Source organism: Protopterus annectens, chromosome 1.part1 (assembly GCF_019279795.1).
Source record: "Protopterus annectens isolate FY-2018-M chromosome 1.part1, PAN1.0, whole genome shotgun sequence".
NCBI lineage: Eukaryota > Metazoa > Chordata > Ceratodontiformes > Protopteridae > Protopterus > Protopterus annectens.
The window spans coordinates 1,463,478,171-1,463,505,843 of NC_056726.1; the positions used below are offsets into that span (position 1 = coordinate 1,463,478,171).

A 27,673-nucleotide genomic window follows, 5' to 3' on the forward strand; every position below is an offset into this window, starting at 1 on the left:
GGTCACCTTCTTCCCTTCAGGTCTTGTCACACTATTGTCCACATCACAGTCCATGCTGTCTGCTTATAAAGCTTGGTTAAGTGTCTTTATAACTTAAATTTTCCCCTTGTCTCATTATCCACTTTATCTTGTACCTTCCCTCATGCTCTGTTAAATCTTTCATGTATGTGTGGATAGTGTGTGAGGTGAGCATGTTAGGGCTTGGGTTTGGAATATGTCAGATACCTAAACCAGGCTTCCAAAAATGCACTGTGTGACCATAAGCTCTCCCAGCTGATGGCCACACACTGTGCTTTGTCTGGGGGCAGCCCATTTAGATACCTCCTGTTCCATCTGTGCCAGGTTTAATCCTCAGACAGTGATGGGACAGGAGGAGTAAGTTAAATGTGAAGGGCCTTCTCCTTTCCAGTGGGGCACAGGCCTCTTCTGCCCTGGCTTCATCTGTCTCCACCACAGCCTCTGGGACTCTACCTCCTGCTAAGAGGCTGGGGGACAGAGGCCAGCCAAGACAAAGGACCGGACCAAGAAGTCTTCCCTGGATTGCTCGGGTTTGGCAGGTCCTCCAACAAAAGTTCGGTCAGCTCTGAGGTTGGAGTCTCCCTGGCTTAGTTCCCCTCTGTGTTCTCTGGAGCAGGAGGAGCTTTGGACCCAGTCGCTGGTGCAGGCTTCCCCCTCATGGCCACTCCAGGCTGGTGTCTGTGGCCTCATGTCGTTCCACCCACAGTCTTTCCAAAGCAGAGATAAATAGGATGATGCAGAAGTTTATCTACACTCAGATTCAGTTGGGAGTCCTGCCTGTATCCTGTCCCTCCAGAGTGGGGGGCATGCAATCTGCGTAATCTTTATATCCTTCTCCCATCTGACTTCCGGTTTCAGAATCCTTGGATCTGAGAACAGGTCTGCTCCGTAAGTACCTTGTACATTGCCATCTGTGCTCCCTTGAGCAGGTTGGATCAGTCGGACTCCAACCTGTAGCCTCACTGCTGGATCCGAGGAGATGGTGTCTGCTCATAGCTTTTCCGAGCAGAGCCTTCCCCGTGGTGTCTCAGCAGTTGGAGGTTCTGCTCCAGCTCCCCTGTTGGGTCAGAGGGTTACAGCTCCTTTTCCAGAGGCCCATTCCCCTTTGGCTTTCGACGTGGTGGCGAGAATAATCTCAAGTCCTTAGACACTTTACCATCTCATCTGAGTCTGCCCTCGTTACCTCTGTTTCTGGTGTTGGTCCGACCATTCTTTCATCTTGAAGACAGCCTGCTACCACTATGCTGCTGACTGCTCCTTCTTGGGAGCAGTGAGATGTTGGAGAGACCCCCACTGAGGAAGCTCCTTGCAAACATACATGCAAAAGGAGGCATTTGGTTTCCCCACCAGAGTCCCTCATGGAAGACACTGATTTTGGAGGAAGGGGTAGGTCCCCCCGATCACCTCCTGAGGCTGTCTTATGTGGAGACATGATGGGAATTGTTTGCCAGTGTGGGGGGTGGTCTGCCCAAAAACCTAACCCAGATGAATCTGTTCCTGGAGGCATATGGTGCAGGACCTTCTACTTTTGTCCCATCCCACATCTATTGTGGTAGATCTGATTACGTCTTGGGAGTTGAACTGGGCACTGTGGAGCCCATCGCCAAATGCCTGGACAAAGCTCCATTGGAATAATGGCTCCCTAGTTGATGCTATGATGGTGGCAGCTGCCACTAAGCTCGCTCAGGAGAGCTATATATGGTCCACCCTCCTGAAAGTCCAGGACTATGGACTGTTTTGGGAAGCAGGTGTATGCTGCAGCGACCTTTTCTGTTGGGGTGCTGAATTATCTGGCACATGTGACTAGGCTGCAGTGAAAGCTGGTCAAGGCAGTTGCTCATGCTACCCCAGGGTCCATGTGTATGGAGGACAAAGTATTCTCTTGTATGTCCACCTGACATCTGTTAACATCAGTCTCCTCTCCTGTGCAACCAAAGGGGTTGCTAGAGCTGCTGGTACTGGTTTTGCCATCCGGTGCCAAGCCTGGCTCCAGCTCTGCTTTTTCAGAACCCTTTCAGGTGTCCTTTACAAATGCCGCGTACGAGTTCCTCCCATGTTCGTGTTTCACTGTTGCAGTCATCACTGTAGGGTTCTTCCTGCCGGCAGGCAGTCCTCTGTCAGCCAGAATCCCAAAGTCTGGGTCCGATGTCGGCTGTTCAGTCATGCTCCGTGACGTCAGAGCGCTAGGAGTACAAAGCTGCCAGCCGACGCCATGTTCTCCAGTCTTTCTTGCCGTGCGGTGAAAGCAGTTCGCAAGTGCCGGTCAGCTGACTCCTGATATTTTTCCATGCTTCAGTCCGAAGACGACTTCTCAAAGCTAAGTACCCCGTTGGGGAAACTTTTTTTTCTTGCTCCAGTCCGATGTCAAAGTTAATAATTGCATTTCTTGTGGGGAAACAAATACCTCATAAGGATTTCCATTCTTACTGTATTCCTTGTTTAGGCCCTGACCACGACATAGCTAGTTGTCTGTTTTGTGCTAGATTTAACCAACGTACGATTAAGTGGAGGTAAGATTTTGCTTTTCACTACTTTGGCAGGCGATTTAATTATAAAATGTCGTCTGACACGCTTCCGACTACCGGAGTTCACAAACGACGCAAGGATAAGGACAGGCCTCCGAGGTCCAAATCAGACTACTTACAAGCAGAGCCAGCTACAGGTTCGGCCGTCAGTGAGGCGCTTTCGCAGCCCCTGTCGGCCATTTCAGAACCGATTGCCGAAACTGACTCCCACGAGGAGCCAACTAGGCCTTTGAGTACTCCAGCTGCAGGACCTTCAGACAATGCTCCCTCGGATGGGTCTGGAGCTGCTGTGCAGTTACTGGCGTCCGAGGGGGTTTTCAGGCCTACACAGCTTCTGATAAAGGCAAAGCCAAAGACAAAGGCAAAGACTCCTTCTAAATCTAAGACACCAGCCCAGGCCTCTTCTGATCCAGGACCCAAATCTCAAACTGCTACTTAAAATGGCGGAGGACTTGCTAACCATGATTAGGGGTTCACATCCCCCTCCAGACAAAAGGCCAAGGCAAGAATTGGATTATGAATCTTCTGATCAGGCATTTATTTCTTCAGTGTCTTCCTCTGAGCAGGAATACACTTCCCTCCTTATGAGGATTCTGATGCTGAGGAATCCATTCCATCAGCTTCTCCCCCAGAGGATTTTACTTTTGGGGAAACTTCATGACATGAGGGAACATTTCACTGGGAAGGACAGGAGTACTCTGAATCTAAGAGAAGACTTGGGGATTTCCTTCTTCCCCAACATAGACCCCTGGCTATTCCCCCTATTTTGGATATTGTGGATGATGCCTTTTTTGAGGCTAATTTAACTCCTGACTCCTTTCCTCCAGCCCCTGCTAAGCCCAACGGATATTACAGGGTCCCTGACTCACACCAGTTCCTTTACAAATCCTACTGCTGATCCAGAAACCATTTCTCAAGGTCCTAAGGGGGTTAAGGCTGCCTCTGCTAAAAACCCTATTCCGACAGATAAGGATTCTAGAGCTTTGGAGAGATGGGGCAAAAAAGTGTACACTTCTGCCTACTTTATCTATTAAGGCTTTAAATTGTCAATTTCATATGCTAAAATATCAGCAATTTCTACTGTCTGTTATGAAACAAAAGCTAGGTACCATTTCTGCATGTGCAGATAAGGAATTATACAATTTGATACATGCAACTGAACAAGTGGGGAAGCATGGTTTACACTGTGGTTTTGATGCCTTGGAGGCTTCTTGCAGGGCAGCTGCCTCTGGCACAGTCATTAGAAGACATGCTTGGTTAAAGGAACAAAACTTACCTGATAAAGTGAAAGCAAAGTTACTGGATGCTCCTGTTCAGCATAATGTTTTGTTTGGGCCTAAGGCTGAAGAGGTGATAAAGAAAATGGAGGACAAGGCAAAATCCATGCAAACGGTTAAGGATTTCTTACAAGTTCAGCCCCCAAGATTTGGCAGAAATTGGCCAACTAAAAATTGGTCCTTTCCCAACTCGGACAGGCCTCAGAGGTAGATATAGGCACTCCAGAGGGGAGGACCCAAGCACAGACCTTTTACAGATCTAGACAGTGGAGTGCTTCCACCCCCAGGGGTGGAGAGGACAGACTTCAATCTTATAGAAAACAGGCTTAATGACTCCCCCTGCATGGCTCCAGGAACTTCTCTCCTGGAAGCCCCTCTAGGAGGAAAACTCTTCAACAAAATTGGACTTGCATAACCCAAGACAAGTGGGTTCTGGATGTAGTTTCAAGAGGTTACAAATTCCACTTTCATACCTTGCCAAGACCAAACGGATGGCCAGACCTACCAAAACACCAATGGGCAGAGGCATTAAACCAGGTGGGATCCCTCATGGCTATGAGGGCCATAGAACTAGTTCCACAATCGGAGACTGGGCAAGGCTTTTACTCAAGGCTCTTCCTAGTTCCCAGAAAGCAAAATTCATGGAGACTCCTCCTGGAACTCTCAGTCTTAAACACCTTCCTGGAGATACCAAAGTTCAAGATGCTTACTGTGCAGCAGCTCCTGCCAATGTTGAGCAAAAATGCATGGATGGTGACATTGGATTTAAAGGAGGCTTACCTACACATCCCTATCAGACAGGAGTGCAGAAAATACCTCCGGTTCAAGGCCGGCTCGAAACATTACCAATTCTCTGTGCTGCCCTTTGGCTTGTCTACTGCGCACAGGGTCTTTACAAAGTGCCTGGCACCAGTAGTGGCTTATTGCAGACTCAAGGGAATTCAAATTTACCCTTATCTGGACGACTGCCTTAGTCAAGCAGACAGCAAGGGTGTCTTACTCCAGCACCTGGAATTTGTTCAAAATCTACTGAAGTACCTGGGATTCACTGTGAACATAGTCGAATTTGACACCCACACAACTTTTCTGGGTGCTCTTCTAAACACAACAACCCAGATGGCATTCCTGACATCCGAAAAACTGCAACTGGCTTCAACTTTCAAAACCTTAGCGTCTAACTCGGCTAACTGCAAGGAAATTCCTGCAAGCTTTGGGTTACATGGCCTCCTGCATCCTTCTCATACCAAATGCAAGACTACATATGAGAAAAATGCAATGGTACCTAAAAAGTGTATTGTCCCAGCATTGCTACAGTCTAGACACACAGATTGCTGTCTTGCCTTGCCTACAAAAGGAATTCCATTGGTGGACCATGGCATGTCTTCACAACAAAGGGAAAGCCTTCGGTCTGCCTTCAGCCAAGTGTTAACCACGGTCACCTCTGATTACGCATGGGGAGCCCACTTGCAGGGAAAAGGTCTGCAAGGTTTTTGGACAGAGGATCAGAAGCGCCTACATATCAATTTTAAGAGATGTTAGCTGTACAGAGTGCCCTCTTGGCTTTCAGGGTTCTTCTACAACCAGGACGACTACTGATATGGACAGACAACACCACAGTTATGTGGTACATAAACAAGCAAGGGGGTTCACACTCCTACCCCCTTTGCAGACTAGCTATGACTGTATGGAACACCCTCTGGCTTGCAAAGTGGATCTACAAGCTCAGTTCCTGCCAGGAAAACAAAATATTCTGGCAGACGGCCTGAGTAGGAACCTGTCAGACCCACACAAATGGATGCTAGACACCCAAATATTCAAGATGGTTGCAGAAGCCTGGGGCTGCCCGGACATAGATCTATTTGCATCCCCCCTCAGCCACCAGTTACAGATTTTTTGCACAAGGACATTTCACAAGCTAGCATGGAAAGTGGATGCACTATCATTCAGTTGGAGAAACCTCTCTGGGTATGCCTTTCCGCCACTACCTCCTCTTCCACGGGTGTTACTAAAGATCAAACAGGACAAGCCCAAGATGATGATTTTACTGGCCCCAAATTGGCCTAGTCAATTTTGGTACTAACACTGAATCTATCCCAGGAGCCTCCTTGGATTTTACCTCTGATTCCAAATCTTTTGTCCCAACACCACAGCCAGGTTCTGCACTCATGTCAAAACTCTCAGCCTGGCGAATTCAGGGTCTGATTAATCCTTTCCTTCCCAAACTGGGTCTATGATTAATCCTTTCCTTCCCAAACAGGTCATGGATGTCATCTTAGAAGCCAGACTGCTTAGCACTAGAAAATCTTATGCAGGTAAATGGAAGAGATTTTGCACCTGGATGCATGCTCAGGATTCGGATCCTCTCATCCCGAATATCCCACTGATTTTACTTTACCTGACAGACATGCTACATAAGGGTTTATCCTTCCCCATAAAAATACATGCCTCTGTGCTATCTGCACATTACAGTACAGATCCTCCAATCTTTTCGCATCCACTTCTGAAACAATATCTCAGGAGCAAAGAATTTAAGGCCCCCTAGGACACCACCTATACCTGCCTGGGACCTCAACTATGTTCTGGAAAAACTCACTCTGCCTCCTTTTGAGCCTGCTGCCACATCTGATATTAAGTATTTATCATGGAAGACAGCTATCCTACTGGCTTTGACTTCAGCCAGGAGAGTCTCGGAGTTACAAGCACTCATGGCTGTGGAACCTTATATTATTTTTCACCAATATAGGGTGTCTTTAAGGACTAATCCTGCTTTCATGCCTAAAGTGGTTTCCAAAGTGGCTTTAAATCAAACTATTCACCTGCCAACTTTTTTCAATCCACAAAATAAGGGGGAAAGGATCTTGCATTCCTTGGATGTACACAGACAACTTCGTTTTTACCTGGACAGAACCAAGGATATCAGGAAAATGGAGCAACTGTTTCTTATGCAACAAATTCCCAAGGCAAAGCTATTTCAAAACGGACCATTTCTAAATGGATTGCTCATGGAATCAGATTTTGTTACACTCATCATGGAAAGCAAATCCCAGGGAAAATTAGGACTCACTCTACCAGAGCTGCTGCTACTTCAGCTGCCTTTCTCAGAGGAGTACCTACCAGGGATATTTTGGAAGCTGCAACTTGGAGTTCAGTGCATACTTGAAACACTATAATCTCACTCTTTACTCTTTACTCTTAAGTCTAGGGCAGGCTTTGCTTCTGCAGTCTTGCAGGGCCTTCTAGCTGCCACTTCTGCTCTATAACCACCACCCTTTCTCAGCTTTGGGATTCAACCCTACAGTGATGACTGCAACAGTGAAACACGAACCTAGTACAGTTGTGTACACTTACCATAAATGTAGATGCTAGAGTGTCTTCACTGTTGCAGTCTGGGTTACCCTCCCTCCTGCCCCCTATTATACTTTCATTAGTATGGTTTCCTACTTCACCCTTCTGAGGTACTTCCTACAGGGTATGGGGTTTGTTGTATGTTACATTTTTGTTTTACTATTGGCCTCCACTTTTGGGCGCCTGACATCTGGGGCAAGAAAAACTGGAGAACATGGCGTCGGCTGGCAGCTTTGTACTCCTAGCGCTCTGACGTCAGGGAGCATGACTGAACAGCGGACGCCGGACCCAGACTTTGGGATTCTGGCCGAGGACTGCCTGCCGGCAGGAAGAACCCTACAGTGATGACTGCAACAGTGACTGCACTCTAACATCTACATTTATGGTAAGTGTACACAACTGTACTTTTTGGAAAGTCTAAGTGACACCTTGGTGCAGACTGAGGAGGACAGGAAGACTCTTGGCTGCAGTCAGGATCAGATTTTCGGCCCCTCTGCAAACCTTTAGGCATAGGCAAGGGACCAAGAAGATGTGGTTCCAACAATGTTATTCCCAGGATACTACAGACTCTCCTTCCCCCAGGGGCAGAAGGGGGTATGATGGACTCTGCCCTAGAAGCGCAGGGGGTCCTTGGAATCAAGGGTCTCTAACTTTTCTCTGAGACCCGCATACCTTCATCTTGTATGTTGGACATCCTATCCAGGAACAGGGCATCCTTTGGCTCCGCCGTGCTTTGGAATGTCATTCCATGAGGGCCTCCCAGGTGTTTAGTAGCTGGGGACTCTGTATCACATGTTTAAGACAAAATGAAGACTACAGACTAGTTATGTACTAGTTATGTACTTAACTATAATGTTCCATCTGAGTTGTTGCTCTCTAACCGTTCCTCCCTGCCTTGTATAGACTGTGGTGCTCTGAGTAGAGGATGTGGTTACCACTAGGGTGCCTCTCTCCCCTGCGTGCCTATGAAGACTTTGCATGGGACAAGCTGTGTTAGTTGGGTGCGATGCTAGGTTGGGCAGCAAACTCTTACCTGAAGGGAGGAAGGAGACTGGGGCATTATGGGTAGGAGCTTGGAGCTCAGATCAAGAAATAGGATATTTTATTTTAAATTTGTTGACCGGTATAGTCCGACTGGATATATGGCCATTTTCAGCAGAGGCCCAGAGAAAAGCTCCAGATAACATGGAATATAACTGGTATGAGTCAGACTTTTACAAAGCCCTCTAGTAGGTACTCCTAATAGTGTGTAGTAGTAAACAAAAACAGGTTGCAGCAAGCTATTATGAGCAAGAGATGCGTACAATATTTAAGCAAGGCATTAAATAAGTGGTGATTTAATCAGGGTTAGTAAAGAGACCAAGCCAGTGCCCTTTTAAAATACTGTTTGAGGCCTCTTTTGAAGAGACTTGAAGGTTCGAGGGTTAATGTTAGATGGAAGTGAATTACAAGTTTTACCAACTATGTTGGCAAACTGAGTCGCCGCCTGAGTTAATGGCTTTGTGGGTTTGGACAAACAGTTTATTGGATGATTATAGTTGCCTTGAATTACTGTATGGCTTTGATTTTTTTTTTTTTTTTTTGAGTGCCTGATTATTTTCAGGGTGGTACAGAATTTTGTGTGCTACTATAAGCTGATTAAACAGAAGTAGGCTAGGCAGTTCTAGCCACTCTAAGACTGAGGTTTTGATAGTGATGTGTCCTATATGTTGAGTCTATGGCAAATCTGGCAGTATGGTTGTAACGGTGAGAGCTTAAGTTCAGTTTTGTTCAAATTGGAGAGTGGGGGAGACTCGCAGAAGGGTAGAGAGTAGGTATGAGCAGGCAATTGCAGTCCTAGCTAATGGAGTTAGAAAAGGTTTGCCTCTATATAATGAGCCATACTTATTGATGGTTTTTATAGTTTTATTGATATGCAGATCAGATTTGAGATTTTCTCCTTCTCCGGGGTCGCCACAGCAGATCACCTGTCCGCTCATGATTGGCAGTGGAGTTTTTACAGTGTCGAGTTGCCAGCCCGGCACCCAACCTTCCACAGAAGGCACACTCACTCGCACCTAGGACCAGTTTGGTGTTTCATCCCAAAGACATGCTGCAGGTGGGATTGGACACGAGAGCACCCGGAGGAAACCCACACATCCACAGGGAGGACATGCACAGAAGGCACCCCAGCTGAGGATCGAACCGGAGGACCTCTTGCTGTGAGGCGACTATGCTAACCACTGCACCACCGTGGCTGCCCATTTGAGATTGTCCACTATTACTCCTAAAAGCTTAGTATGTTCATCTGGAGAGAGAGGGGTACCGTTGTTGGATGTTATGGAGAAGGAAAATGGGGTGGATCTACTGGTGGGGGTAAAGAGGAGCAGTTCTGTTTTGTTTTAACAGACTGATTAGAGAGCCAATTTTCAACTGTGTTAAATATGTTGAGGTTTGCAGGTCTAAAGGGGAGGAGGCTGTACAGATGGGGCTAGAATTGTTAGCATATTGAATGCAGGTTAAATTAGGGGATGGCAATATTAAGACTGTTGAAGATAGAGTAGAGGACCTAGAATAGAGCCCTGAGGAACACAAAGGTTGAAAGGTAGCAGGGTGGACAGTTTGTCCTGCCATAATACAGCCCGTCTGCCATTCAAATAGGGTAGGAACCACTGAGCTACAGTTATCCCAATCCACAAGGGGGGATCCACCTTGGATCCCGGAAACTACCGTCCCATCAGTCTGACGAGCCTTATCTGCAAGGCCATGGAGCGTATTATCATGGAACTTATAAACAAAGACATTGGCAACCTTCAGACACTGGACCCCACCCAGTTTGGGTTTGTGAAGGGCCGATCTTGTCTCCTGAACCTGATTGACTTCTTTGAATCAGTCTCCAGAGCCATGGACAAGGGTAAGGTGGTCCACACAGCCTATCTAGACCTTGCCAAGGCCTTTGACACCATCCCCCACTCTGGAATCCTAGATAAACTTACTAAGTTGGGCATTAATCCCTATGTCACCCAATGGGTTGCTAAATGGCTTACTGATGGAATCCACACTGAAAAAGTAGCCGACTCCAAATCCAGCTCCAGACAAGTGACAAGTGGAGTACCTCAGGGTTCAGTCCTGGGGCCGCTCTTGTTTGGCATCACTTCTCTGAAGTACAGGTCAACACTAAGGGACTCTGGCTAACAAAGTTTGCAGATGACTGCAAACTGGGAGCCATTATTGAATCCCCAAATGATGTGGATACTCTACAAAAGGGCCTTACAGAAACAGATGCTTGGTGCCAGAGCCATGGGCTCCAGCTCAATGCCAAGAAATGTATCGTTATCCCCTTTGGGAAAAAAACATGTATCCATGAATTACCATATAGGTAGCAGTACACTAAACAGAAAGTGTGATAAGAGACTTAGGGACACAGGTGGACAGTGGTCTCACCTTTGATAACCACATCGCCACAACAGTCAGGAAATCCTTCTATGTGGCACACCTCATCACGAAGGGCTTTTCATCCTGAAAAAAGGAGGTCATTGTCCCACTGTACTCATCCCTCATTAGACCAATTATAGAATAAAACGCCCCATTTGGTATGTACCTCTCAAGACATCTGCAACAACTGGAAAGGCCTCATAAATACCTCACTAAAAGAATCACAGGCCTAAAGCAGATGCCCTACGCTGACCGCCTTAAAACTCCAGCTATACTCTGTCGCATATAGTCTACTCTGAGGCAATCTCTGCTTAACATACAAGGCCATGTCAAACCCAGAGCTGTTGGACATGCTACACTTAAAGAAATCCCAATCCCTCAGAGCTACACGCTCCAGGGATCTAAACCTTGTCATCACAATAAACAAAACATGCTGGAGGGATAGGTTCCTGACCCAGAGACTCCCCAGACTCTGGAATAGATTGCCCATACATGTCAAGCAGAGTGCCTCTTTGGACCTCTTCAAGAGGAACCTTGACGATTGTATGGGAGAAAGGAAATATTCACCCCAGGGATCACGTCAGTTTCCCTGCTAGACAGGGGTCCAGGAAAGTAAATAATGTGGGAAGAAATAGCCAGGGAATTATGTCTAGGCTTGTATAGTACCAACCTATGAACCTAATAGATGGGTTCTGGGGAATGGATTAGTAATTTGTGGTTGACCATATCGAAGGCCTTCGACAAGTCTGGAAATAGGGCTGAAGGTAGCCTGTTCCTATTTTGGAATGTGGTATTTGTAAAAGAAAGGAGGGCGGAGGTGGTGCTGTGATGTAGCCTAAGGCCATGCTGAGAGTTGGCAGGCAGACCGTTCTGAATGAAATGGTCCATAAGTTGCTTATGAACATACTTCTCCTTTAATTTGGCTAGTGGTGAGAGAATGACAATGGCCCTGTAGTTGGATAGCTCTGAACTTCCACCTTTGTGGAGTGGGATAACATGGAATATTTTCCAGCTTGAGGGAATAGTTCCATTGGTTTTATTGATTAGGATATAGATGGGGAATGCTATGGTGTCGGCAGCTTTTTTTAGATACTCTGCAGGAAGGAGCTCAGCAGAAAGGGTTGTTGGTTTCAGTTTTTTGATAAGGGATCAGATAAGTGGTAGAGACAGGTTGGAAGTTAAAGGGGGGATGAGAAGTGGGTGCATTAGTGGTAGTTAGTGGGTGGGAGTAAGTTTAGCTAAGGGCTGAATAGTTTCAGTGAAAATTATTAAAGGCAGTGGCAACAAGTTTCTGGGGATTTATGGGTGTAGTTTGGATTGTCTTGGATGAAGTCTGTTAATACCTGCCCAAAACTTTCGGGGATTGTTTGGTGTTTAAATTGGAGGTTCTGGTAGCTTTGTCTAGCAAAATGAGTTTTTTGTATAGTTTCCAAGTTGACGATATCTCACTTGGTCGAGGCGGGTGGGGGGCTTTAGTTCGCCATTTGGTCCAGGCTATAGTTCGTTTTTATTTTTCTTTTAATCTTTGATCTGAAGTAGGATATTCATTTGTCTGCAACCTGTGGGTTATGGATCCGAACCGGCATGGTTTTCCAGCTATGGATCCAAGCTCTCAGCTCCTCCCCTCACCCATAATGCCCTGCTCTACCCTCATGACCTCAGATCTCGTTTGCCGCGCTGGTGACTGGATTTGGGTACATAGCTCTCAGCTAAGTGGTATCTTATTACTTGTAAAATCAAAAAATTTTTGGTTCTTTGAGTGATTCTGTGTGAAAGTTTAGGTTTCCCTTTCTGAAAAGTGTATTTTGAGTTTATTTGAGTTAAATTAAGTAATTTTTATTCCCTCCCCTCGCTGTTGCGTAGAGTGTGTGTGTAGGCCTGTGTGTCTTTTTGTTTTAAGTTACTTTTAGTAGCTTTTAGTGGTTTATAGATTATGGCTGATCAGCCTAAATCTATTTTTTCAAATGCTCGAGTGTGGCCATAAGCTCTCACCGCTGATGGCCACACTCGGTGTGTTAGTCTCGGGTTGAACACCTCACATCTGGTTGTTCCATTTGTGCAGGGTTCAACCCCAGGGCACTGAGGAGCGGAGGTCCAAGCTGGTCTTGGCGGGTCTTTACCGCCAGACTCGGCTCCGCCTCCGCTCCTTCGGGACTACTGTGGCTACAGTTGTTCCCCTGTGGCACCCTCCTACTCCTGGGACACAACCTCCCGCTTCTGGAGAGGAGAGGGATGCTACTAAAAAGGACCGGAGGGAGAAGCACCACAAGCGGCGGGCCGAGACCTCTGTTTCGGCCCCGCCAGCCAAGCTGGCTTCTCCCGGCTCCTGTCGGTTCGATCTCCTCCTTCGGCTCCGGTCCCCTGTGTGCTTTTCACCGGGTCCTGAGGAGGAGGAGACCCGATCTCCGAGGCTATCGAGGAGGCACTCCAGGCCTACCTCGGTAGCCTCGCCGAGATCTACCCATAGCCTTTCTGATGCTGATCTGGACCGGATGATGAGAAGGTTCATCCAGGCCCAGATGCAGATGGGAGTGCTCTTGCCTCCCTCCGGGGAGCTCAACACCCTTTTTTAAGCCTATTGCTCCTTCTCCGACCCGCTGTCCGGGTTCGGAGCAGCTGGAGTAGAGCAGCTTCGGAGCCGGGGGTGGGTCGGCGCCGATAGTACTTGGTACTTCGGATCCGACCCTGCCCTCGAGTGCGTCGGACCCGACCTCTCGGAGCCTGGATCTGAGCTTCGGATCCAGGGGGATCAGTGCTCCTTCGGCGCCGTCTGTGTCGGAGCGTACTGTCCCTTCGGATCCGAGTGATTCGGCGCCGGCTCCGGTCCACTCCTCGGATCCGAGGGGGAGCCGATTGTCGGATCCTTTGGTCGAGGTCGGCTCCCCTTCGGCTTTTGATGTAGTGGAGAGGGCTCTGTTGAGGGTCTCCGGACCCCCGGCACTTGTTTCGCAGCCGGCCCGACCTCCCTCTGCACTGGGCCAGGCTTCCACCATCCGGCCCCTGGGACAGCCCGTTTCTGTGCCCCAAGTTGCTCCTATGGAGCAAATTGCTGCTTGCGAGGACTCCTCTGACAGCCCCCCAGAGGAGGTCCCTCGTAAGCATACGTGCAAAAGGAGGCACATTGACTCCCCCGAGTCTCTCACAGAAGACACGGACTTGGAGGAAGGGGAAGGCTCCCCACGGTCACCCCGAGGATGTCTCCTTTGGAGACATCATGGAAATGCTCCGTATAAGGGGTGGTCTGCCCCAAGTCTTCCTCGGACGAGTCCGTGTTCTTGGAGGCATTTGAAACGGGCCAGTCTACCTCTTGGGTGTCCCCCCCTGCCGACCCCCTGGTGGACCTTATTACCACCAGGGCGTGGAAGGAACCGGACACCGTGGAGCCAATTCCCAAAAGACCGGATAGGATCCTTAGTCCGCCATCCGACCGGACCCATTGGAGTAAGGGGCCTCCGGTAGATGCCATGTTGACGGCGGCCACAAAGAGGGAACTGGCTCAGGAGAGTCCTCAGTCCACCCACCGAGCAAGGAGTCTCGGATGATGGACCGCTTGGGGAAGCGGATGTTCAGTTCGGCGACCTTCTCGGTAAGGGCGCTGAACTATTTGGCACATGTTATTCGGATGCAGCGAGATCTTATTAAGGAATACGCTGCATCCCCCCCTGAGTCCATTTCGGAGGACAGAGTTCTGCACTCCACCCGTATGGCCACTCTTAGGTCAGTTACAAATACTTCTATGCGGCTACTCTCCCATGCAACGGAGGGCGCCGCTAGAGCTGCGGGGACAGGACTGGTCACTAGACGACAGGCCTGGCTCCGTCACTGCGATTTTTCTGAGCCCTTCAAAGCGCCGCTTAACGCCTTTGATGGTTCTGCTCTGTTTGGCAAGACCGCTCGCAGACGTTGACCCAGAGCGAAAAGGACGGGAAGACGCTGTCTGCCGACGGAATCCGCTTCTCTGCACCCCAGAGGCCCTATTCTAGGAACCAAAAGGGTCAGAAGAAGATGTGGTTCCGAAGTCGCAGCAGTCCCAGCCTGCTCCGGACAACCAGTCCTACCGTGGCAGAGGAGGACAGGGAGGACGCCGCCCTAGAGGCAGAGGGGCTCCCAGAAACTTCGGGTCCAGGGAACCTTTCTCTGAACGGCCCGCAGCAACCCTGAGGGTTGCCCGACTGCTCTACTCTGGAGGCAGTCGGGGACGTTCGGGCACCTAGCGGCATGGGAGTCCATAACATCGGACCGCTGGGTTCTCCAAATCATATCCAGGGATATCGCATTCCTTTCCTTCACCTTCCAAAGTTGAAGTCCCTCCCAGACGCCCCACCCGGTCAACGGGAGGCCGCTTTGGCAGAAATTGGCCATCTGCTAAAGAAAAGAGCCATCCAGCCCGCTCCCCAGACCAGATCGGATCAGGGTTCTACTCCAGATTCTTTTTAGTGCCAAAAAGACGGGGAACTAAGACCAATCCTAGACCTCTCTCTCTTGAATCTGGCAGTCCCCAAAGAAAAATTCGAATGGTCACTCTGCAATCTATTCTCCCCTTCTGGGAGAAAATCACTGGATGTGCTCGATAGATCTCAAGGACGCGTACTACCACATCCTGATGGACAGGCGCTCCAGGAGATTTCTCCGCCTCGGCTGGGAGCCAGTCACTACCAGTTCCGGGTCCTTCCCTTTGGTCTCACCACAGCCCCCAGGGTGTTCACCAAAGTATTAGCAGTGGTAGCGCCCACCTGAGGCTTCAGGGGTGCAGGTCTTTCCCTACCTGGACGACTGGCTTCACCGCCCCAACAAGGCATCTACTTCTATTGGCGAGACTCCTTTCTCCATCTTGCTCCCTTTCTGGGCATCACAATAAATACAAAAAGTCCAACCTGGCCCACACAGCTCTTAGATTTTATAGGGGCCAGGCTAGACACAAGGAGTTTACGAGCCTTCCTCACTGCGGACAGAGTTCTAAATCTGCAGCTCCAGGTGCGGGCCATTCTCCATTCAAGTTCTGTTCCAGCGGAGTTGGTCCTGAGGGCTCTAGGGTCCATGGCATCGGCTATAGCACTTCTTCCTCTTGCCAGGCTCAATATGCGCATTCTACAGTGGACGCTCTTAGTACAGTGGTCATACCTTGCTCTCCCATGCATCATCCCATAGCCATCAGCACGGCTTGCAAGCGGTCCCTCTTGTGGTGGCTCCACTCCCCGGATCTCCACAAAGGCCGCCCATTTTGTGCTTCTCCCCCTCTCGCCACAGTGACCACGGACGCCTCCCGCCTCGGGTGGGGGGGGCACTTTGCGGGCCGGACCGTCCAAGGCACGTGGAATGATTCAGAGACCTTACTGCATATCAATGTTCTAGAGATGAGCAGTGCTCTTAGCGTTGCTAGCACTTCAGGACTTTCTTCCCTTGGGAACAATTGCGATTCAATCGGACAACATGTCTGTTGTCTGGTACATCAACAAGCAAGGGGGAACAAGGTCTTACCCTCTTTGTCGAGAGGCCATGAGAGTTTGGGAATGGGCAATCTCCACCAATCGCTTTCTAATAGCAACGCACATTCCGGGTCGGTCCAACATCCTAGCGGACAAGCTCAGTCGCACCATTCTGACCCCTTACGAGTGGTCTCTCAATTGTCAAGTAGCGAACGCATATTCGCACGGTGGGGAACCCCTTCATGCGATCTTTTGCTTCTCCCTCAAACACCAAGTGCGACAGTTTTTCGCTCTAATACCTCCCGGAGGTACCCCAAGAGATGCTCTGGTGCATGCTTGGCCACCCGGTCTTCTGTATGCCTATCCACCCTTGCCTCTGATGCTGCAAGTTCTTCAGAAAGCCTCTCGGGTGGGTTGCAGAATGATTCTCATTGCTCCATTCTGGCCTCGACAGATCTGGTTCCCCTTCCTAAGGTCTCACTCGGTGAATCCTCCTTGGATTCTAGATCCCATCCCGGATCTGATATCCCATCCATCCTGCATTCCTCCTCCGAACCTGGACAACCTGAAGCTGACCGCTTGGCTGCTCCAGTTCCACTCTTGATAAGGACTCCCGGTATTTCTTCACCTGTAAAGGCTATTTTGGTGGCGGCTCATAAACCATCCACTAGAAAGGTTTACAGGAGCAAATGGAAACGCTTTCTTTGTGGGCGGAGCGGCAAGGCCTGAATCCCTTCACGGTTCCTCTCCCTTTAGTGCTTGACTTTCTAACCACTCTCTTTAACGATGGTGCCAGCAGTTCCACAGTCAAAGTTCAACTGGCGGCAATTTCTCACTATCACATTGGCCATGACTCTAATCCTCTTATGTCAGCCAAATTGTGTAAAATATTTCTTAAAGGTACTTTTCTTCTCAGGCCACCTATAAAACAAGCAGTTCCTCCTTGGGACCTTTCTTTGGTCCTACAGGCCTTGACCGCTCCTCCTTTCGAGCCAGCGGCTACGGTGGATCTCAAATTCTTGTCCTACAAGACAGCCTTTTGGTAGCCATTACATCAGCCAAGAGAGTTTCTGAACTTCAAGCTTTATCAGCTAAACCTCCTTACTTGGTATTTCATCCGGACCGTGTCTCCCTCAGGACCAACCCGTCCTTTCTTCCTAAAATCGCTTCTGAAGCAAACATCAATCAATCCATTAACCTCCCTGTTTTCTTCCCTAAATATGAAAACAAAGGTGAATATAGGCTACATTCACTAGATGTTCACAGGCAACTTAGATTTTATCTGAACAGGACAGCTGGTCATAGGCAATCCGACCAGCTGTTTATTTCCTTTGCAAAATTCAATTTGGGCAAGCCAATCTCTAAAGTTTCTCTGTCCCGCTGGATTTCACAGTGCATTTTATTGGCTTATCAAGCTTCAGGAAGGCCCGCACCGGAGGGTGTTCATGCCCATTCAACCCGGTCAGTATCTACCTCGGCAGCCTTCAAGGCTAGGATTCCTCTAGATGATATTTGTGCAGCAGCCACGTGGGCTTCATCTCATACGCTTATTTCCCACTATAAGTTGGATCTTGCATCTAGGGTAGAGCATCCTTTGGCTCCGCGGTGCTCGGAATATCCTTCCATGATGGCCGCCCAAGATTCAGGTAGCTGGGGACTCTGTCCCACAGGTTGCAGACAAATGAATATCCTACTTCAGATTTAGAAGTTATGTACTCACCATAACGTTCCATCTGAGTAGGTGTATTCATTTGTCTGCAACCATCCCGCCCTCCTATCCCCCTGGCCTTTCAGTTTCCTGCATATTCTTTGTTACCCTTTTTAGGGTATTGTTGCTTTGGCAAACTCGATCTGAGGTCATGAGGGTAGAGCAGGGCATTATGGGTGAGGGGAGGAGCTGAGAGCTTGGATCCATAGCTGGAAAACCATGCCGGTTCGGATCCGATATCCGATCCATAACCCACAGGTTGCAGACAAATGAATACACCTACTCAGATGGAACGTTATGGTGAGTACATAACTTCTAATTTCCTTTGATGTGTGGTAGTCGGATCCATGCTGGATCCGGGAACCTATAGGTTGAAGACAAATGAGCAACAGCTCAGATGGAATGTTATGGTGAGTACACAACTGTTTTCTGGGTCAGAGTAGGTCCTGTAGCTTGCAAGGAAGTGGTATGGGGTTTCATCTATAACTTGAATCAGGAGACGCTAAAGTGCATTATTCTGGTACCAGCATTTTGGTACATTTATTTTTGATCTAAATCTAGATATCTCCACCTTTAGTCCCTGTCTGTATATTAACTAGTCTCATGTGGCTATGCACTGCACATGTGTATGGCATGTTTACCCATTCCATGTCGCAGTACATCAGTGATGTGCTGGAGAAGTGTATTCAAAAGGAGGTGTATGTTCAAATACCTTTCCTTTAAACGCACAAGTGAACCACAAAGATTTGTGACTTCAGTCATCTGCTGAAGTATTATTCTTGAGTGCTTCTGGAAATGCTAGACTTTAATCAAGAGTCTGCCCTTTGTAATCTGGGTGTGTACATGTGTAACTTGTTTTTAAATAGTGTAGCTGGTTACTATTCTTAAGGGCTTGTATGTGGTATCTTAGTTTCTCTCTGGATTCCCCCTCCACATTTCTTTATCTATGGGACATTGGCTTGTGCATTTCTGTTTCAGTTGTGTATATATTGAGCAACTGTAAAATCATGTTTTCCCACCATTTAAACCATTTCCGGTCAGGATTAAAGCACATTCCAATACGCTATCAAAGAAAACAAGGCTATTAGAAAGGGGTGAACTCTAAGCATTCGAGGCAACTGCATGATCCTCTGCCTAGTTTTTTTTTTTTACAGACCTGGATTCCATTTCCAGGTTCTGGACTGGCTTTGCTAGCCCCTTTCCCTATGGGCTCCTGGATCCTTATCCTTCCTCTCACTGGTTGGATAAACTTTGGTAAGCAACCCAAATTGCCAAAGGCTTCTGCATCAGTAAGAATGATGAACAAGGTACAGTTGTGCAAGTTGCACTTACCATAACAGTGAATGTTTGAATTCCTCACTGCTGCAGTGGCCGCAACCACTCTCCATCCCTTTTACTGTGTAGTTTAGTTGGGATAAATTGTATGTTTAGTTTTTTATTTGTGTTTCAAGAGGAGTAAGGGTTGTCTTTTGGGTTAAGCAAGATTCCTAAAGTTGTCTTCACTCTGACAGCTGATTAGCTTCCAAGAGCATCTCTAATCAGCAGGGAGTACAGGTGTGGGACTGAGCCAGAGCTGTTGTATTGTGAGCAGGATAGAACTAGATAAGACAAAGGCTATTGCAGCAGTGAGGAAGTGGAGCCTATACTGTTATGCTAAGTATATCTATTCCTTTCTCCTATTCGATTTTAAAAGGACTCTCTCCTCTACAAACATTTAGTCTTGTAAATATGTCTGCACCATGTTTTCTCCTGTCCAGCCCATAGTTTTGTGTAGCATTGTCCCCAATCCAACCTGACCATGGATTATCAGCATACATCAATTATTTTCTTGTTGGTAATTGCCAGTGTTTTGGTTGCCTAAGTTTAGCAATTTAAACATCTGATTCAGTCTTGCAGTATACCAAATTTCATTTGACATACTTCATTCCTGCATCTGGTATACACTGACACTTGTTTCCAATATGCTGTTAATCCCCCCAACGATAGAACCCTTATTGGGGAAAATTGCTTTCCCTCCAATCTGAAAGAAAAACATTTGACTTTACAAGACAGCATGCAGTAATGCCTCCCACCCTTCAATTGGGTATAAAACTTTAAGTTTGAAAAATAAGCCCCCCCCCCTAGTACTTGCTGGTTTCCATGGTTTTACATTTGTGGCACCAAATGCATCCTGCATTTTAGTTTCCTGTCTGAATAAGCCTTTTTTATAGTAAGATTTGTGTGTATTTATGTACGTATGTATTTAAAGCCGCTCTTTCTTGGCTCTGCTTTCTTTTGAGACTGGTAACTGCCTACTTTGTAGGCAGACTTGAAGTATCCTTTGTGTTTTTGCATTTGTAGTCCTGTTTACCTCTTCCAGTTTTGTCACTTCATCCTCTGCTTGTTGACCATCTGTGTTAAGTTTTTGCATCAGAGTGGTTAGACTTAAATAATGCAGGATATATAAATTTAAATCTGAGATTTTATTTATCTAGAGAGTCTTATGGAAGTATTTCGGATTGTTAGTGAAAAAAAATCCTTGTCCCTGTATGTTTTGTATTTTCCATTTCTAAATACTTCATAAAATTGGAAGAATTTCCTGTTGGCTGGTTGCAGTGTAATCTGTCTGCTGCTTCTTGGTGTTGGGATTCTTAACTTTCAGTTTTCATATTGACAATAAGAAAGCCCAATCTACGTGCTGAGGTGTTTGCATGAAGTCTTTGTCCTTCCATTCCAGTTGTCCAGGTACTGCTATAAAGGTAAAGTTCTTTTGCAGGACCTGTCCTGGTGTCCAGTTTCAGTACAATTTGTTCACATTTTAGCTGACGCCCCGCATTTTTTCTTTTAACAGTTGCATACAGGTTATTTCTCTGGCTGGTTAAACCTCTTTCCAGAAGAATTGTGATTTGTTTGTTCAAGCAGGGAGCTATTGATATTCATTGTCTTGTGCATTTGGTCAGTCTTTCTAGTTATGGTGACATTTTTCTCCTTTAGTTGCCATCACCATTTGCTTTCCCCACTCCTGCTCTACATTCCTTTCTTTAGCTTGAGTTTCCATTTCTTTCCTTTACTCTTTCTGACTCTTGTATGTTAGAAAGTTGAGTTTGCAGGCTTTTGTTTGTGTTCTTGGCTACTCACTGCCACCACCATTTTGGAATCTGTTGTATTGTCATGTTGGTCACCGCTCCACAAAACCACATTGACCCATATTTGTCCAAGATTAACGTCTTATCCACTTCTGACTAGTAAGCATAAATATTTTCCTTTTTATTATGAGTTGGGGTGCTGCATCTGTTGTCACAATCTGTCAGTATCACTCCTGTAGTTTCTGCCTGTCGTACTTGACAGTTGTCTTGCAATCCATCTTGCCACTTTTCTGTTTCTCTTTAGTAGTCTTCTGCTCTCCTGCATGTGTTTGAACCACAGTTTTATGTTTGACTTCTGTAGTTGTAGTTGTAGCTATTTTGTTTTCTTTGCTAATGTTCACCCATCAGTCTGTGTACCATCCTATAGCTTGTTTTGGGCAATTCCCTTCCATCACTTATAGCTTCAGTGGTTCAGCCTTTACTGTCCAGGTTTCTCTATCGTATACAGTAGTACTGGTTGCATCTGTTTTGTACACTTAACTTTAGCAATGTATTCACACTACCCTAGATACTGTGCCAGTTGGCTGCACCCCTTTGATTGTAGCTTTGACCTCATTAGGACTTGCTGTTAAACCTTAACCAACATTTCTTTTCTATCTGGTTTTAAGCTTATTTTTCCCAGATTTGCTGCCATGACAGCTGTCTTGTCTGTACTTGTATCCAGTGTGTATTAAGCTTTTCATTCCGTTCCCCTAGCATGCTGTTCAGTCTGATTTGTAAAGCAACATTTGCATACAGCAGTATTTGGAGTTTCCTCCAGCCAACTTGCTAATGTCTGTTACTAATATGAACAGCAGTGGGCTCTGAACTGAACCTCCTAACTGAGTGAGAATCAAGTCAACAGTCATCTTTTGTACATAGTCTGCACCAATTCTACCAAGAAATTGGTGCTGTAACCAAAATGTGAAAATGTTTCTGGGACTTTGAAACCTAGCAGGACTGCCCAAGTATGCTTTCTTGAACTTTGTATGCTTTCTCAAGGGCTGGGCAGACCCATTTAGACTTTAACTTTAGGTTCCTTACGTCATTGCAAGGATTGGGTCAGTTTTGCTGAGACTTCCTTGTGCTTCATATAATGTACACCATCTGCTTGCTACCAAAGGGCTGAAATGTTCTTTACATTTAGAACAGTTGTCATAAAGCTGACTAGCAAAGAGTTGGTACTTGGTGGTCTGGGGAATTTGAAAGGGAGTGTCATTAAACTAGTTTTGAAGTTTAGAAGAGGGGTCTAAGAACTTGTGCTTTTCTATCCTTTTATTTTTTATTGCTGATTTTACACATGTAGATGACAAGTTTTTTTTTTTTTTATTAAAAAACATGCCTGTTTTACTTTTGTACTGAATCTGAGTGCATGTTTTTTTTCCTTTAGGTGATGTGGGGAACTACTACTATGGCCAGGGCCATCCTATGAAACCACATAGAATTCGCATGACTCACAATCTGCTGTTAAACTATGGTCTTTACAGGAAAATGGAAATTTACGTGAGTATTAGATTAGGTACTCCACAAATCAGTTTTAACATTATCGCATCTTGGTGATATGTTAATGCAGTGATGTCCTAGACACGGTCATCCCTCACCCAAGGAAAAGTAGTCTGATTTTTTTGTCATTCAGAGGTCGTGGTAGTCTGAACTGGACACGAGACGTGCATATTTTGCTTTTTTGGCTGCCAGTCTCACCCAAGTTAGACTTCAAAGATTTCTTGTTCCGTTTCTGTTTGTTTTGAGGACTGTTACTGCATCTAGAAATGTCATTTGTTTGGAGTTGCATCTGGCTCCTCTAGTGACTCTGCACACGGCTAATGCAAAGGGGACAAGAGAAGCAGGCTGTAGAGCCTTTTTTTTTCAGTATCACATGCACATACACAGGTGGGCAACTTGGAGTTCTAATTCACCTTAATGGTAGGTCTTTGGGATGTGGGAGGAAACAAACACCCAAAGAAATCTGAATGCTGGGAAGGTATGCGCACTTATATATGTGTGTGTGTATGCCTTAGCCGAAAAGGTCAACAGGTGAACCTCTTCCTGTAAGGTGACAGCTGTACCAGTTATTGGCACTACTATATGACTAAGCACTTTTTGAAAACTTATTTTAGAAATGAGGCCTATATCTGTATTAGGAAATTAGATGAAGTAGTTGTAATCCAGGGATTCTTTCCACAGGGCCTTTTTTAGTCTGGCAAATTTAGTGAAACTTTCATGGAAGACTAGTCCTGTGGTAGAGGTTTTAGGCTGCCAGACCAGCTTTGCTGTGCTGCGCCGGTGTTCTCTGCTCTGGCAGTTATCCTCCTTTATGGCAAGTTGCATGCAAGTGGTTATGTGGAATTGCCTGCAGCATTGCTTTGAGCAGGAGACTCTGCACATCAGAACGGACTCTAAAGTAATGGAACACTGGTTAAGTAGACACAGCTTCTCACTGTTGTGCAGCTGTTAACTTTGCTTCACAGCAAGAGCTGGGGTGCCTTCTCTGTGGAGTCTGCATGTCCTCCCTGCATTTGTGTGGGTTTCCTCCAGGTGTTCAGGTTTCCTCCCAAGTTAGAGATGTGTGGGAACGTTTCTCCCCATGCATCTGCTGAAAATTAGCTCTTTCCAAGTCACTCTCCCTGTTAAATGTTAAATAAAATAAACATTTATAATGGAGTGTTCCTGTTACTTTCTGTGTACTTGTTTTTCTTTTCAAAACCTCCTCTCAAAGCTCAGGTCGTCCTATTTTTTTTTTTCTGATACCTTTTGGTAAACTACATTAACACGGGAAAATGAGTCTACTGTTGCCTAGTATTTTCTGCATTCCTGTCATGAAATGATGGAAAACGGAGACCTAGCCATGTATGCTTTATAAGTAGACATTTAAGTTCTTACCACCCTTTTGAGTATTTTAGTGACCAAATCGCAAGTCGAGCAAAGCTGTACATAATCTTGGTGTAAGTTTTTATTCCTGGCCATCCAATTATACTGTCTAGCCTTAGACAGCCAAGTAGTACTTTGCTTGGCCTGTAGTGGCTTATTCCATAGGCGCTGAATACGCTAAGTTGGCAGCATATCCCTCCATTGAGTCTCTGGTGCAAGTTTAGATACCTAGTGTGGGTGTTTGTGGAGCCACTGGTTTTTGTGAATAAGCCAAATAGGATTGGGTCTTTGTAGCTCACTGAGACGCTTGTCACCTTGGAGGTGCCACTAAGCTACTTGATCTAGGAGGCGTTACCTTGAAAGTGTGGATGAGATCAGTTTTCCTGACTGATGGACTCACTATTCTCTAAGTGAGTTGCCCACATAAGTACCAAGGTCTCTTGTGACTGCATCTATTTTGAAGTACCACATATGAGGTGGGAGCATGTTGCAGTTCTTGGCATTTAGCTGGTGACAGTTTTTGGTTTATCAGGTTTATGCGTGCTCCAGCCTGGTCTGGAGCAGTTTACTATTGGTGGATGAGGATTTGGTGACACTGATATTAATCTGTAAACTTGTTCAACCACACCTGGACTGCTGCAAAATAAATACCAAATAGGAGTGGGCACTTCATTGATCCTTGCAGTACAGGAGGTTTTTGCGTGCAGTTGTTTTTTTTTGTTTTTTTTGTTTGCATATCCTTAATCAGTTCCCAAGTATTTGTAGGATTTCATAACTTTCATGACGTAGGATCTGTTGGATAACTGTTTTGCAGTCCAGTGGACAATGTAGGGAATTTGTCCAACTTTTCAGTTATACCAGCATGAGGGTATGGGGTTAAAAGCCTTGGCCAGGTCAAGATGAGCAATGTTAACAGTGTGATCATTGTTCAGTCCTTGTAGCCTTTTTAAAATAGTTTTACTAGGTCCTGGAGACTGGCTCTGCACTTCACAAAACCCAGGTTAGTGGGGTGTAGGTAAGTCAAGCTGCCAGTTTTTCTGCATAAATTTTCTTGGATTTGCATACAAGACTGAGGTGGTTGGACCTGTAATTCTCTAGGTCTGTAGAAATGTCTCCCGGCACCTAGCAACAAAACCTACAGGTTAATGTTGAGCAGTGTAAATTAGAAGCTTGGATAATGCACACGTGATGCTGAGAATGTACCCTGATATTTCAATATGCTGTCCTAAAAAAGTGTTAATGCCTTAACAGATTCTAAGGATTTCCAGAGGTTGTGGTTGTATCTGTATGGGTAACTGGGATAAAGTTATGAATTTGTGTACTAATTTATTGGCTATACCCATATGGATTTGGGAATACATTATGGATGAGCTTGGTACATTGTCTAACATTATCCCTGAACTTACTGAGAACGGAGATTCATATCTTTTGTTAGTGTGTCTAGAAAATTTTAAGTTGAGAGAATGCTTTACATTTCCCGCTAGTGCTGTCAAGTTCTTGCTGTCATGTTTCAGTCTAGTATGCATCTGTTTGCTTATGTTTGAGGTAGGGTGAGAGGGTGGTGGGAATTTCTTGTCTACATCCCCCCCCCCCCCATTTAACAAACCTGGCATATTTTTCTGGAAAGATTTCAAGAGCTTCCTGAATTCCTGATTTTTAAGGTCTCTTCTGCTTCCACCTGTGTACCTTATCCCTTCCACCCTTTCCTCTTCCAGTGTCAGACCATGAAAATCTGGACATTGTCACTGAGGCTTTCTTTGCAGAGGAAACTCTTGATTTATGTTTCAGTTTGCTGTTCTCAATGTGCAACTGTAGCAGGAAAACGCCAGATTTGTCCTCTAGCCCCCACCAAGAAAAATCTGTTCCAGGGTTGCAGCAGAGGACTTAGTTGAATTCCCCAGTTGCCCCTTAATTTTCTTAAGCATGCCTAGATTTAGCAGAAGAGCCTATTTATGACCAGAATTTGGCTAGCCACTGTGGTTTGTCAGAATTCTGTTAGGCTAGCAGTAAAGTTTCTTGTACATATTAAGTTGTGTTTGAGTTGCTGTCTCTTAAACCATGTGCTTTTAGGCAAACACGTGGCTGTTCCATCTCGCTCTGTTTGCATGCTTGAATTCACCAGGCTTTTCATAATCGCTTGTGCATAGATACTAGTCTTGGGGCATGCCCTGTTTAGTGGAACTGTGTGATGTACCACTTGTGGCTTTACCCCCCCCCCCCCCCAATCTTAGGCTTGGGTACTGTTTTAAGGCCGAGTCATGAGGAATGGTAACTAAAGATGTTAATTTATAATCACTGCTACAGTAGCATTGGCTGTAGGGCTTGCATCCTGTTAAGGATGTAGGAACAAGCCATTTTACAAAGCTTCAAAAGAATTTTCCACATGGTCACACTGTTCAGATCAAGCTGAGCTGAAACTGGTTTGGGAACAAAGCCCTTCTCAGCTTTCCTGTCACTTGAGTAGTCTGAGGGCTTTTTAAGGATTAGCAGTCTGCTGCTGATACTTATTGGGCAGTTAAGGTCACTTTGGGGGGGGACCTTCCATGTTTTTTATTTCCTTGTCGTCCCCCCCCCATAAGGGCTAACCCCTTCTCACATCGATGTCTGTGGTAAGACTGATCTCAGCCAGTGCCAAAAGTTTTTTAATTTTGTGACCCTTTTTCACTCAATGCGTTATGTGCCTTGGATTCCAGGATAAAGTACCCTGTTGAGAAAATCTAGTGCATTCTGCTGTTTTTCTGATTCTGGACTAGCTTTTTAGCTAGTTTGGGTTAATGTGAAGTTTCTGAAGAGTAACTTCAGTTTTTTGTGTGGAGAAAAATTCCTCAAATTTTTCTAGTATGTGTATTTGTTTGATGTCCTTCATGGATGCATCTGCAGTCATAACAACTGGGTTGTCCTGTCGTCAGGCAGCCCTGCAGTCGGCCGGATTCCAAAGTCCGGGTCCGGCTTCGGCTGATGTCGCACTTCACCCGACGTCATCTCTGCTGGTCTCCGGGTATAAAGGCATCAGCCGACGCCATTTTCTTCAGTCTTTCTTGCCGCGTGGCCAAGCAGAAGCTGTTCGCAAGTGCCGGTCGGTCGGATCCAGAGATTTCTACTACCGAATACTACTTCGAAGACTTCTAAAAGCTAAGTACCCCGTTGGGGACTCTTTCTTGCCTCAGCCGATGTCAGAAAAAGTCAATAACTGTTTAACTTGTGGGAAACAAATACCTCATAAAGATTTCCACTCTTACTGTTTGCCTTGTTTAGGCCCAGACCACGACGTAGCAGCCTGTTCGGCCTGTGCTTCCTTTAACCGACGAACGCTTAGGCGTCGGTCGGAGTTTGCTGAACAGTTTAGTTTTTCGGTTCAGAATTTGCGTACATTATGCCGTCGGATCCTCCAACTACCCAAATTGTAAAGAAACAGACCGACACTCGCGGTCCACTGTTTCGGCCGAAACCATGGCGAAGCAAACCGAGAGTGTCTCGGTTTCGGCCGAAACCGAGAAAACTGATCAAAGCACAGCTGAATCTTTGACTACTTCTGAGGTTCCTGCTACCTTACTTGAATCGGCCTCTGAAATTTTACCTACTACAGTGGCTTCTAGTGAATTATCAGACACCATCCCTTTGGATGTCTCTACCCCAGCACGTGGTGCTGCTAGGCCTCCTGCAGCCATGTCCATTAAGGCCTTTGCCAGGGCTAAAGCAGCCAAGTCTACTAAATCAGTGCCTGTTAAACCCCCCCCAACCAGGCCTACTTCTAGTTCACAAATGCTTACTCTGGCAGAAGATTTAATATCCTTAATCAGGGGATCTCAATCTCACCCAGACAGGGCCTCTCAGCCCCCAGAGAAGAGACCTAGGGCAGAGCCCCCCGAGCCTGTGTCCTCTGATTCTGCGGATGACTCGGATATTACTGACCAGCCAGTGGATCCTTTCTCCAATTATGAAGACTCAGATGCTGAAGAATCCATTCCAGCTGCTTCTCCACCAGAAG

At 46.3% G+C, this 27,673-nt stretch overlaps 1 protein-coding gene across 1 annotated transcript in view; it reads left to right on the plus strand.

Moving 5' to 3' along the window:
- HDAC1 (histone deacetylase 1) overlaps positions 1–27,673 on the plus strand; it is a gene marked incomplete in the record, with an annotated part of 2,014,892 nt that overhangs the window by 146,727 nt on the left and 1,840,492 nt on the right. Inside the window, 1 exon segment of the mRNA XM_044082464.1 lies at positions 22,208–22,320. Coding sequence (XP_043938399.1) covers positions 22,208–22,320 — 113 coding nt within the window.